General features: G+C 52.2%; 5 protein-coding genes across 5 annotated transcripts; 2 read left to right on the top strand and 3 right to left on the bottom strand.

Annotated features, from left to right (window-relative positions):
• Nucleotides 1-394: 394 nt before the first annotated feature.
• On the bottom strand, nucleotides 395-1,077 carry N7458_010916 (cytochrome b5-like heme/steroid binding domain-containing protein; the record flags this gene model as incomplete). Its single annotated transcript, XM_056914298.1, has 3 exons — nucleotides 395-625; nucleotides 695-1,011; nucleotides 1,065-1,077. The coding sequence occupies 3 exons, from the start codon at nucleotides 1,075-1,077 to the stop codon at nucleotides 395-397; spliced, it is 561 nt and encodes a 186-aa protein (XP_056763147.1).
• An 880-nt stretch (nucleotides 1,078-1,957) lies between these two features.
• On the top strand, nucleotides 1,958-3,504 carry N7458_010915 (uncharacterized protein; the record flags this gene model as incomplete). Its single annotated transcript, XM_056914297.1, has 2 exons — nucleotides 1,958-2,091; nucleotides 2,145-3,504. 2 exons carry the CDS (start codon nucleotides 1,958-1,960, stop codon nucleotides 3,502-3,504), a joined length of 1,494 nt encoding a protein of 497 aa, XP_056763146.1.
• Nucleotides 3,505-4,094: 590 nt separating this feature from the next.
• N7458_010914 (Translation machinery-associated protein 7) lies at nucleotides 4,095-4,417 on the bottom strand (the record flags this gene model as incomplete). Its single annotated transcript, XM_056914296.1, has 3 exons — nucleotides 4,095-4,192; nucleotides 4,253-4,342; nucleotides 4,396-4,417. The coding sequence occupies 3 exons, from the start codon at nucleotides 4,415-4,417 to the stop codon at nucleotides 4,095-4,097; spliced, it is 210 nt and encodes a 69-aa protein (XP_056763145.1).
• A 567-nt stretch (nucleotides 4,418-4,984) lies between these two features.
• Nucleotides 4,985-7,511, top strand: N7458_010913 (putative serine/threonine protein kinase (Prp4); the record flags this gene model as incomplete). The annotated part of the gene is made up of 3 exons (XM_056914295.1): nucleotides 4,985-5,697; nucleotides 5,756-5,976; nucleotides 6,043-7,511. 3 exons carry the CDS (start codon nucleotides 4,985-4,987, stop codon nucleotides 7,509-7,511), a joined length of 2,403 nt encoding a protein of 800 aa, XP_056763144.1.
• Nucleotides 7,512-10,928: 3,417 nt separating this feature from the next.
• N7458_010912 (uncharacterized protein) lies at nucleotides 10,929-11,144 on the bottom strand (the record flags this gene model as incomplete). Its single annotated transcript, XM_056914294.1, has 1 exon — nucleotides 10,929-11,144. The coding sequence occupies one exon, from the start codon at nucleotides 11,142-11,144 to the stop codon at nucleotides 10,929-10,931; it is 216 nt and encodes a 71-aa protein (XP_056763143.1).
• Nucleotides 11,145-11,746: the final 602 nt, after the last annotated feature.

Raw genomic sequence — 11,746 nt, 5'->3', positions numbered from 1 at the left:
AAGGTGATCGGGATTCCGTTCCGCCATCATCACGCTCTGAATACGATGCCTACGACTTCTTGATTTTGGGGGGTTTAAATGGAGACGTTATTGTTCGGGGGCTTTAGCTTTTCTTCTTTCATGCTGTGTCAATAGTAGTTGCTTAAAATGAAATGCCCTGGATTGGTATTTAGTTATACGTTCTATAACCCGGTAGAATAGTTTCAAACCAATGCTGGAAATAGAAATGCATTGAAATGATCCGAAAGTATATCCGACTTAAACCCAAGCCCTCGAGACGGCCTAAGGCTGGTTTTATGCAAAGCGGAATCGTCCGCTCAAAGAGCCGATTCCATCATTTTTTGGTGGGCATATCCTTATCCTCGTGACCATCTGACGATATACCGAAAGACAATCATGACTTGGGAGCTTCAGGATCTCCCTCGGCAACCAACTTGCCAACCACCAGGTACTTCTCGGAGAAGCGCTCCTCCCACGACTGCAAGTTCTCCAGCTGGTCGGCATCCAGATCCTTCAGGTCATCCAATGGACCCGAGAGGTCCTTGGTCAGCATCTCCTCGTCGAAGCTCTGGTGTGCCAGACCACGCGAGGCATCACGACCAGCAAAGTTCTCGTATGGACCGCCCTATCGCGTCATCAGCTAAGCATATTCTCGAAACATCCTCGACGACCCATTGCATTGCTATCCACATACCGGACCGTAAAAGTTCCTACCCGGGGAGACATCGAAGACTCGGCCCCGCACGGCCAGAAAGACAGGTCGGCCGTCCTCGCCGTTGAACTCGATTAGTGTCTTGGGGGTGTAGGTGCGGAATACGACTGGGGGCGGGCCCCGCGGGAGTGTGACGGGCTGTTTCGGGCGGAAGTGGAAGTAGAGCAGCACGACGAAGAGGGAGAGAAGGACGAGGTTGATGGGTGAGGCGATTGACATCCTAGCTGGTGGGTTAGTTTGGCTGGTGGTGGTAATGGAGCGCGGGTATACGAACACCTCAGCTTGTGGCGCGGAGCCCTCTTGAATATGAAGTTAGCAGGGTTCAACCATGGAGATTGGGCATCTGACTCACCGGCAGCAGCCATGTTGGGACGTGTACGGAGTAGGAGATATCGGACGCGTGGAAAGGACGAAGGGAATGTTCCGGGATGCTTCTCGGATGGACGAAGTGGATTGGAGTCCGGAGGCTGCGGAGAAGAATGACATCGATGCTTCCCCCCGCTGCACGTGATGGCTACCCTTTACACTAGTTTGTTTTCTCTTTCGTCATTCGCTACTGCAGTTTTGCATACTTTCTTGACGGGAGACAGGCTGCCAAAATAACATTCAGAGCTAGACCTAAAAATAAACTTAAAAATGGAGTCTAGCTTGAAACCAGAAGGGACATCATTAACCCCCTGCTTAAGGTGGCATCTCCCCTTTCATTATACGAGAAGGCCCCAAGCGACAACATGAAACTGGCTCGATTTCCCTTTCCCCCCTTCCCAAAAACACAGCCCACGGAGCCCAGTCCCTTCAGGTCCTGAAAGTTCCATTCAAAGCCACGCCACTTGATCATCGCCCCCAATTTAATTTGTCCCCTGCCCGCTTCGGGAATCCTTCGGGAATCCTGTTGATGCCATGCTGGCATCGCAGGCAGCATTCTTCTATCACTCTGTTGTCTTCTCCAACGCATCCCTTAGCCTCCAGCTAACCTCTGACGCCTGACGTGTGCTGCCCCGCCAGCTTTGTTTCCGTGGAAAACAGTCGGATCATTCGGCTTCTTCATTACATACCTATTGCCTATTGCCTCTGGATTCTTGCACCGGCTCTGTCGGAGCTATCTGGCCTGCTCGCCCACTAGTGTCTCTCTCCTTGAATTTCTTCTCACCACAGCGCAACGCAAGGAGATTAAGCGCCCTTCGATCGCATCGCTGATCAGAAACTTCTTTTATCGAACAAACCGCAATACTTTCTCATATCAAGATGTGGTTAAAAGGACCCTTCAAATCGCGTCGCCCGATTGGCAACCCCACATTCGCGATTGAAACGTCAGAGAGCCTGGTCTCTCCGGATCCCGCGCGCGCAGGATATGCCAAGGACTTGCCTGCGCTGCCATAGTATGGGCCCCAAACATTTCATTCGTTGTATCAAGATTCTAATGCACTTACAGCGATTCAACAATTTCAGTGAAAGGTCCTCAAGTTGCCCAATCTACCAAGCCTCTACCTCCTCCGGGCACCAGCTATGAGAACAAACAATATCCAGATCTATCTCCAGCCGTTTCACCCGAACTGGGGCCTCGAGTACGTGATAGTGGAAGCAGCTTCTGCGTCTCGCCCATCGAAGAGAGCGAGGCTGATCGAGGGTTCCGCCACGAGCGAATGGGCTCTTGGGGATATGGAGTCGCGGCTCCTGTCCCATCTCGCGCGGGTAATCCTGAGCCATCGCCGCCCGACCCCTCGCAGTCGGCACCGAAAACCATCAAGTTCACGCTAAGTAGCAACGAACAACCAACTCGCTGGGATGCATACTCGGGCGAGCCAACAAAGAACACTGCCGGACAAGCGGTCCAAGTAGAGCCGCGAAAAACAGCCTTCCATAAATCGTCCGGATCGCACGCTACCAACCTCCTACACTGGGGTCGCGAGCAATTGCAGCCCAGGAAGAAACTTGAACAGGCACGGAGCCGGATCCCTATTCTCTCCAAGCAGGAAAACCCCGCACCAGAAACCGGCAATCGATCGTCGTCACGTGTGTTGCCGTTCACAGAGCATTCCGTCAGTAAAGACGCGATTTCCCAACCCAAACTTCCTAATTTGGGCTTTGCCCCTACGGTCGTGACGACAATTACCGGCGGCGGCAGGAAACCGTCGCCAGAGAGACCGGCTACCGAGCATGTCTACAAGACCCCTCGGCGAGAGGCATCGAATACAAACCTCGACGCAGCAATAGACAACATGGTGCGGTCTGAACAGCCTCCAAGCCGTTCGGGCGCGACTCATACCGCTATCGGTACCGACAGTGCCAATAGAAGTCCAAACAACAGCCCACGCGCAAGTCTAACCCTTGGATCGAAGTCTACAGAGGACCTCCGGGGTTCTATCATGTCGCGCCGGCGCCCGGTTCCCATTTCCATGCCCACCTCCAAGAAGCCAGTAAGAAAGCCCACTCCCTCGGAGGCCGCTCAAGAGCCAACATTGGCAACCCAGTCCGACGACGCGCCCAAGGACACGGTAGGTCGCATCGCGGCCCTAGAGGCCCGACGCGACGAGCTCGCGAAACGCAGATTCAACCTGGAGACCGTGATCCACGAGTTGACGCGCGTGATTCAGCCCGGGTCTATCGCGTATGATCTCGCTGCGAAAGCAGAGGTCAAGCGCAGTGTGCAGAGTATCGAGAATGAAATTGCGGAGATCAAGCGAGAAGAGCATGAGCTGGGGTTGAAGGTTAGTCGCGCGTGGAGACGGTTGGATGAAAGGGAGAATCTTGGCGATGGTAGTAACCTGTGGGTCAAGCGCGTCACGAGTTGAAGTGGTCGATTTGAGAAAAGGAGGTTCTCTCTTGTTCTGATTTGGATACTTGGGTTGGTTTCCTTGATATTATGCTTGATTTGACCCTGGCGTTTTTGAAGCGTTCTGATTTCCCACGCTGGGCGAGGATGCCAACGATACCCTCCCTTTCTTTTGGGGATTCTGTGTTTGATTATGATTGATTGGTCGAACGATGTGCTTTCAAAACAAGACTTCTTGAAACAAACATCCTCATATGCCTCCCTAGACATCTGTCAAGTAGTTCCTTGAGTGCGATACGGAAGTGTTAAAACCACCGCATGATCCAACTAGCTGGGCGGGCTTAGCCGCCGGAGAGTCCAAGTGACAAAGATTTAGGCAAGGCCTGAGTATGGTATAAATGTTGGAACAGAGTATTAAAGACTGAGTTACTCAAATATATGCAGGAGATATATCAAAAGCGCAGTAGTGGTATGTATTTGCTAATGTGGAGAATGCCAGCCGTTTTCTACTGTCATTGGGACATGGCTCGTTTGGTTCGTGAAAGGTGGACTGGAGAGTCGAAATATATATAGAGGCAAGGCGCTTATTCATCGTCCCAGGACAATCCCTTATTTCTTGCCAGACTTTTTGATGCCCTGCTGGCCGGTGTTGAGGGGACCCTTCTTGCCCTTGGTGGATTCAAGGAGAGCCTTCTTGGCGGCAGCATCTGCGATGAAATGCGGGTTAGAATGAAGTGACTCTTTTTTTGACGGCGTATAATACTCACCAGCTCTCTGCTTCTCCTTGAAGGCGAGCTCATCCTCATCCAGGTCCTTCTTCTCCTTCTTGGCAGCCTTGAGGGGCTTGGCCTTGCCGCCTATGGATACAGTCAGCGGGGTACTTGAAGAAGCTCTGAGGGGTGCTGCGAACCTTCTCTGCTTGCGCCACCCATTTTGACTAGAGTTCAAAGATAAGGGAAAGGATTGATCGAAAGATGAAGGAGAAATGAGAAGCTCGAGAAGACTTGACTTCGATGGCAAAATGGAAAAAACTGAAGATCCCAGGAGTGGCTTATCAGAGGGGGGTTTTCACCGCCTGCCGTAGGAGGTATGGCGCAGAATCTGCCTATCGGGGCTCAGCCAGCAGGTGCGACGTCCGATCACCACTGCTTTCTTTCCTTCCCTTCTACCCGGAGCCTACACTGCTTTATCATTGCGCTCATCTACCCATTCAAGATCTTGCCTCTGGCCAAATTATGTGCCTTGGATAATCTCTGCTGCAAGGCTTTGGTGTGAAGGCAGGCCTCTCAAGCCGGTTGGACTTTCAAACATCCCCGAAGATTCGTTTTTTGTTCTCTGAAGCTCGAGCTAACTGAGACTTTCTCATTGAAGCCTCCTCCAAAGGCCGATTGAAGAAAGGTATACAAATTGCAACAGGAGGAAGATAAAAAGGGAATCAAAAAGATACCAGTTTCACAAGGCGGTGATATTCGAATTTTGACAACGTGACGGTCGGAAGTATGGCGTCCCGTAATCGCTCGAGGTCCCTGTCGACCCCTTCTGAGGGTGAGATCATCGAATCAGGCTCAGAGATGAAGGCAACTGCGTCAAAACCTCCTCTTAATGGCACCAGCGTTGACCGTCCCCCCAGAGATAGTACTTCCTCTGCACTCAGATCTCCCACGTCCCTGAGAGGCAGCAGATCGCCACGCCGACACAGGTCATGGACGAGATCCCGATCCCGCTCGCGCTCACCATATCGTGACAACAGAGGCTACAAGCGCAGACGTGACGATGAGTATGATGGGCACGAGGCCCGGCATGCGCGGCAGGAGCCGCCGCGACGTTTCGGTTCGAGATACGACGACAGACCGTATGATCGAAATGCCCCCTCCCGCCGCCAAAAATCGTACTACGACTATGACCGCGAGGAGAGCTACGGCGGTGGTCTGCAGTATACCGATGGCTACGACCGACGCAGAGACAAGCGGCCACGTACTCATAGCCGCTCCCCCTACCGCGAAGTCAGAAAGCCGAAGCAGTACGATGACTCGAACCCGAGTGTGGATGGTACCAGGCCCCCGACGGGCACTAGGCGCGTATCCTCTGCTGAACAGGTAGTGAGCGAACGAGGAAAGACCCCAGCTAGCGCTCGGGACCCTAAGCTTGGTGCTGAAACACAAAAGAATCAGATGCAGCAGGCTCTCCCGAAACGTGCCCGCTTTTCCGATGAGTATGTCTGAAGCTTTCCATCCAGTGCTCTTGATTCAAATGCTAATGGCTTTTTCCAGGGCCGATACTCCCATGTCAGAACCAGAGGAGGAGTCGCAGCCACCCGAACCGATGGACGAAGCTGCTGCTTTGGAGGCTCGTCGCAAGCGGCGTGAGGCAATCAAAGCGAAGTATCGAAGTCAGGCGACTCCCATGCACCTCAAGGCTTTGCAGGTCCCCGACGGTGAGACAGATTCATCGACACCTAGTACTGAGCCTACAAGTGCCCAAGATATGTCCGGTAGGTCTTACGCCCCAAGACAAAATTACGCGCAATGTGCTAATGTGTGTCAATTTGCCTCGACAGAATCTCCGAAAATCTCGCCCGTACACACGCCAAGTGAGCAGATTGGTGACGCCTTCTCTGATTTCACGATCGGCAAAGATGCGGATTTGGCCAATTCGAATGCTCCCGCGGACGAAACGGAGAAGGATGAACCCTCTGCCGCAGATTATGACCCGATGCTCGATACAAAGGAAGAGAGACAAAAGCTTGATGGTGCACAAACCACAAACGGGGATGTTTCATCCGCCGCATATGACGAAACACAAACGACCAGGCAGGATATTCTTCTCCCTGACACCCCCGCTGAGCAGCCACCTCCACCCCTTAAAGAGAAAGACCCTTACGATATGTTCGCTGAGGATGACGATGACATGTTTGCTGAGGATACCAAGGACGAACAGCCCGCGCATGCCTCGGCAACGGCTGTGCCGCAACCTCAAGAGCTGGACATCAGCATGATGGACAACTGGGATGACCCAGAAGGTTACTATAACGTGCGACTCGGTGAGTTGATCAACGGCCGCTACCATGTCCAGCAAAATCTTGGCAAGGGAATGTTCTCCTCGGTCGTCCGAGCCAGCGATTCGGTTACCGGGACTTTGGTGGCCATCAAGATTATCCGTCAAAATGATACCATGCGCAAGGCGGGCATGAAAGAGATTGGGATCTTGGAGCAGCTGCACGAGGCTGATCCCGAGGATAAGAAGCACGTCATCAAATTCGTACGCTATTTCGAGCACAAAGGTCATCTGTGCATGGTCTTCGAAAACCTGAGCATGAATTTGCGTGAGGTGCTCAAGAAGTTCGGTCGTGACGTTGGGCTGAATCTCCGAGCCATCCGTGCCTATGCGCAACAAATCTTTTTGGGTCTGAGTCTGCTTCGCAAGTGTAACATCTTGCATGCAGATCTCAAACCTGACAATCTTCTCGTCAACGAGCAACGCAATATTCTAAAGGTCTGTGACTTGGGTTCTGCGTCTCCAGCATCGGAAAACGAGATTACACCGTACCTTGTCAGCCGTTTCTACCGTGCCCCGGAAATTATCCTGGGTATTCCTTATGACTACGCGATTGACGTGTGGTCTATCGGCTGCACCCTCTTTGAGCTGTACACCGGCAAGATTCTCTTCACAGGCCGCAACAACAACCAAATGCTCAAGTCCATCATGGAGTGCCGCGGCAAATACCCTCCCAAGCTCCTCCGCCGTGGTTCTCTGGCCCATCTACACTTCGACGATATGCTCAACTTCCACAGCGCCGAAGAAGACAAGCTCACTGGCCGTCCGGTGACCCGAGTGATGGATTTTAAGAAGCCGACTCGTGATCTCAAGACGCGCTTGATGGGCAAGGGAACCAGGGGTATGTCGGATACTGATGCGAAAGACTTGACGCTATTCGTGGACTTCCTTGAGCGTTGCTTGGCTCTCAATCCTGAGAAGCGCTGCACACCTGCTGAGGCGCTGAAGCATCCCTTTTTGAACCGAAAATAGGTGTTGCGAGATGACCTTTACGACGGCGTTTTTACCCAGAATACGGAATTATCATCCTCATGTCTATATCCTAGAGATTTTAGTTTAGTTCAATTCATTATCTTCACATGGTTGACGTTCATATAGCGTTTGTTTATTGTCAGCATGCCATTTCTTTTCCAGTCAGCCAGAATGTTCAGAATAACCTAGAGGTGCGATGGAAAACCCTCTAAGAAACCCACTATAAGCCTCGGTCTGAAAACGAATTCGAGAAACGTAACAATCTCCAACGAAGATAAATGTTTATCCTCATCATGACTTAGTGATCCAAGAAGATGCCCCTCTACATAGAGCCAAGCTACACTATGTCAACAACTATCTCCTCTTACCATTGGTCAACCCAAACCGCAACCCTTCCTCCTCCTCCTCGCCACATATATCAGAAACCTTTTACACTCGCCTACTGAGATGAATGATAAACAACATCGCTAACTTTCTGGATGCTCGTGGCAACCCCAGCGAGCAATTATAGCCGGGCAAAGCCAACCCATACCAATAATATATCAACAATAGCACTATGCCTCAGACCTATCAGCCTTCACAGCCCCTTGCCCCTCTTCCGTATATGTAAGTGGCGCAATCAAATCAGCGCTACCCCGCTGCAACGAATTAAAACCTGGGTGAATTCGTTGGGATTGGCTTGTACATAGCCGAGCCTACATACCATCAGCGCTACTGTAAGACGATCTTTTTCAATGCCGCAGCATAACAATAGTCTAAGCTACCATGTGCACATCAACGTAAGACCAAGTCTAACGACTCTCAGACTCGGGCTGATGAAAGTACGAGCAGCTAGCTACATCCGGACCCCCTTCGTGAACATCTCAACCACAACCAAGGGCAGGATCCTAGCTTAGTTCCTACATAGAGACGAAAGTTAACAACCCTTCCAAGCCCGCAAGATCCTGTTTCAGCCGTCAGCCGTCCGCCCAGCAACCAACTCCAGCTACAGGAGAGTTTTCGACGAAGGAATCGAGTGCGGAGATATTATTTCCGAGAAAGGCAAGAGGTAACTAATGAAGAGAAGATCGGAAAGCATAATAGTGCTCTGTCCCAGTGGAAGCATAGCATTTGCATTGCACCAGCTACGAAGGAGGCAAGGTCGTCGGACCCGACAATGTTCTAGATCAGCACATCTGACATCAACGAGCCATGGAACCGCAACCGTCGCGCCGATCGACTGGGTCCGTTTCCGGAGATAATCGTCGTTAATAGGCTCCATTGGCCCTGGATAAAGACTTCCCGAACGGAAGAAGGTTAGCAAGATAATGAGATGAGGGGTTGACCCATCACAAAAAGCGTCGGACTCAATGGGCATTGGCAACGGGCGCCTGGTTTGTTTCTCGCGTGGGTCTGCGCCATCCATCACTTAAACTCTCTATCGGCTGGCGTTGGCCGTGCAACGTACGGAGGACTGCACTGTAGTTGGATAGCTTTTGATGGGTGGAGGTCTCACTGTAGATTTGAGGTTTAAGTGAAACAGGAGAGGCTTGGAGGCTGGGATTTATTCAGGTTTTGACCTGCACGTCTTTCCTGGTACCCTATTGAACACTGTCCCAGGCTAGAGGATAACGAGGAGGGCGGACAAATAGGATGACTGCGTGTAGATGTACTCCACTCCATGCCTTGCGACTCCAATCGGGCCGTGGGCTGGCCATGGGCCATGGCAGGGTCAGCCCGTCTGAACAAAGAATAATGATGTCCTGCGTGCGCACTGCGCACTGCTCGAAGCGCCATCGCTTGGGGGATTTCCAGTCGTGGATAACAGCCGATTGGCCCGGGGGAGGGAGGGATATAGAGAGAATTGCGTGGCCGCTGGCCACTCACCGTTTTCGCTGGGTTGGGTGGCCTGAGACGGATGGCGATACGAGGCGGCGAAGCAGACAAAGAAAAGAAGAGTGGATACGATGGATGGGCCCTGCCGAGAGAGCCGGTTGGGTGGATGCGAGGTGGACGTGTGGAGGTGGGGTTTTATTACCTGGTTGCATGATTCATTGTGCTATTGTACTGGATATATTTCGGGAGTGTGATGTGATGGGAGGTACTTGCATTTCTACATAGTGTGGGGCAAAACTACTGTATAGACAGACGAAGTATGGTAGGCCTATTGAAGCTGAGGTGCTAGTAAAGATACTTTGGGTATGCAGAAGAAAATAAACTCTGTAGTACTCGGTAGTGATTAATAATGTAGTATAGGTTAAGAGAGAGGCAATTGGGCATCACGATGCGGAATGGAGTCTTCTGGAAAACGTCGATCTCACATCGCCCCGTGATCATCTATCTTCCTCCGTTGTATGGTAATCCCCCCTTCCCCCCGATCCTCGAGTATCATTATATCACAAAAGCATATTCAATGGATACCCGTATCGAGTCTACAGTAGCCCCTGGAACCCGAGGAACAAAGAGGAGAAGAGCCTTAAGTTGAAAGGTTTTCCCGTTCGCCACTGGTTGGCGGGTGGCAAAGTTATCCGAATCGGGATAGCTGGCAAGAGTCGTGATGTGATGGTTGCTTGGCCCTCGATGATGATGTCGAGGTGTGTTTATTTTGTGGGTCTTGGGGGTTTTAGTGTTTTCGTGAGTTGGAGACCCAGCCTTCATGGGTTGTAGGTACAGTATACTCTTCCCCCCTGCGACTGGCATTCCGCCACCTGCAGGCCGGGGAGATCATGGAGAGATGGGAATGGAGGAAGCAGTGGATGGATGGATGGATCGCATTATTTGTTTTCGGACGCACCAATACCGTTGTCCGCATTGGGGGAGGTGAGGAGATGTTAGAGGTTAGAGTATATCAGTCGCTGCGCTAACAATGTATACTTTGGTACGGAGTACTCCACGCCATGTTGGTCGACACAATCCATCCTCTGGACAATCATCAATTTAATTGCAGCGACTATGCATCGACTATGAAGGATTATGGATCCAACTATGTAGGACCATGCCAGTCAGTCACCGTAAAAATGTACTGGTAACATTCGCTGGCGAGTCGCAGGTAGCGGTGAAGGCGCGCCAAAAAAGCAAGCTCGACTCCTTGCTACGACTACTCGGAGGACAGGGTGAGTTCAGCTCCAATGGCAATCCTGGGGTACAGCAGACTATTCCGTCGATGGATGTGATGCATCGCCGAACCGGTCAGGTGATTCTCACCGCTCGTGAGAGGCGGACCTTGACTGGCCTTGACAGGGGGGGTGGAAGGGGACTGGCACTGAGTGGTGGGTGTGGGGGGATCTGCCATAGTCATGACAGAGAGAGAAAGGGGCGGGACTCAGCAGACGTGGAACTAGTTACTGAGGACTGGAGGGTGCAGTCACCAGTGCAGACAGGGGGGACTCTTCCCGCCAGCTCATCCAGCACCAGCAGGCCAAGTGGCCAAGGGCTTGGTCACGACCGCCACCAGGATCCAGGTGATCCGGTAAGCGCCAGTCTGGTTGTGCAACGAGTCTGCGACTCAAGTTGCGACTCGGAAGGGCAGTAGGCAGTGCACCGTGCACCCCTTTGGAACTCCCCAATGAGCGACAGCTCACCTGCCAGGGTCCTGGGCCCGTGCGGATCCGGGAAGATCCACTCGTTCTCGAAAACGAACTCTCCCCCAGCCATTTGGTTGGTCCCGAAGAGGTCTGTCCTCATTGCCTCACTTCTGGGGGGCTGGCCACTGACCGAATCCCGGTAGACCGATGGTTGTTTTGGACGTTGGCTCCCGCCGAGTCGCCTTTGGGGCTCTCTGTGACTGTGTTGCTGCGGACTTGTGTTTTGTGGGGGCAGAGTAGTAAGAACATGCCAATAGTCTGGAACTTATGAGTAGAAAGAGCCGAAGCCCGTTTGACAAGCGGCCTTCTCATCGAGAGAATCGAGACTCTAGACTCTTGTGGAGTATTAGCTCATCCGAATCAACAGAGTACATAGTCCACGCAAAAATACTGTGTAGATCCAGCTGCGACCGCAAACAAACGCGAGTCTCTCTCTGGTTAGTACCCATGGATGAAACGGGGCACAGAAGGACAGGCTGTTGGGAAGTTTTAGCTTTTGGAGCACGCAGCAGGCGAGCAGCAGTCAAACCAGACACGGTCGCCTCATTCCACGGCCGCTAAGATGATCCACTCACCACGCACCCTGCGGGGCTGGGAAGGTGTGGGCCGTGGAAAGCGTGGATGGCGGTGGGACACGGACCAAGATGGAACCCAGATGGGTTTAGATGGGCC

The sequence above is a fragment of the Penicillium daleae genome (assembly GCF_028827525.1).
Source record: "Penicillium daleae strain IBT 16125 chromosome Unknown utg000008l_segment0_segment0, whole genome shotgun sequence".
In the NCBI taxonomy this organism is placed as follows: domain Eukaryota; kingdom Fungi; phylum Ascomycota; class Eurotiomycetes; order Eurotiales; family Aspergillaceae; genus Penicillium; species Penicillium daleae.
This window is presented reverse-complemented; position numbering and strand designations above follow the sequence as displayed.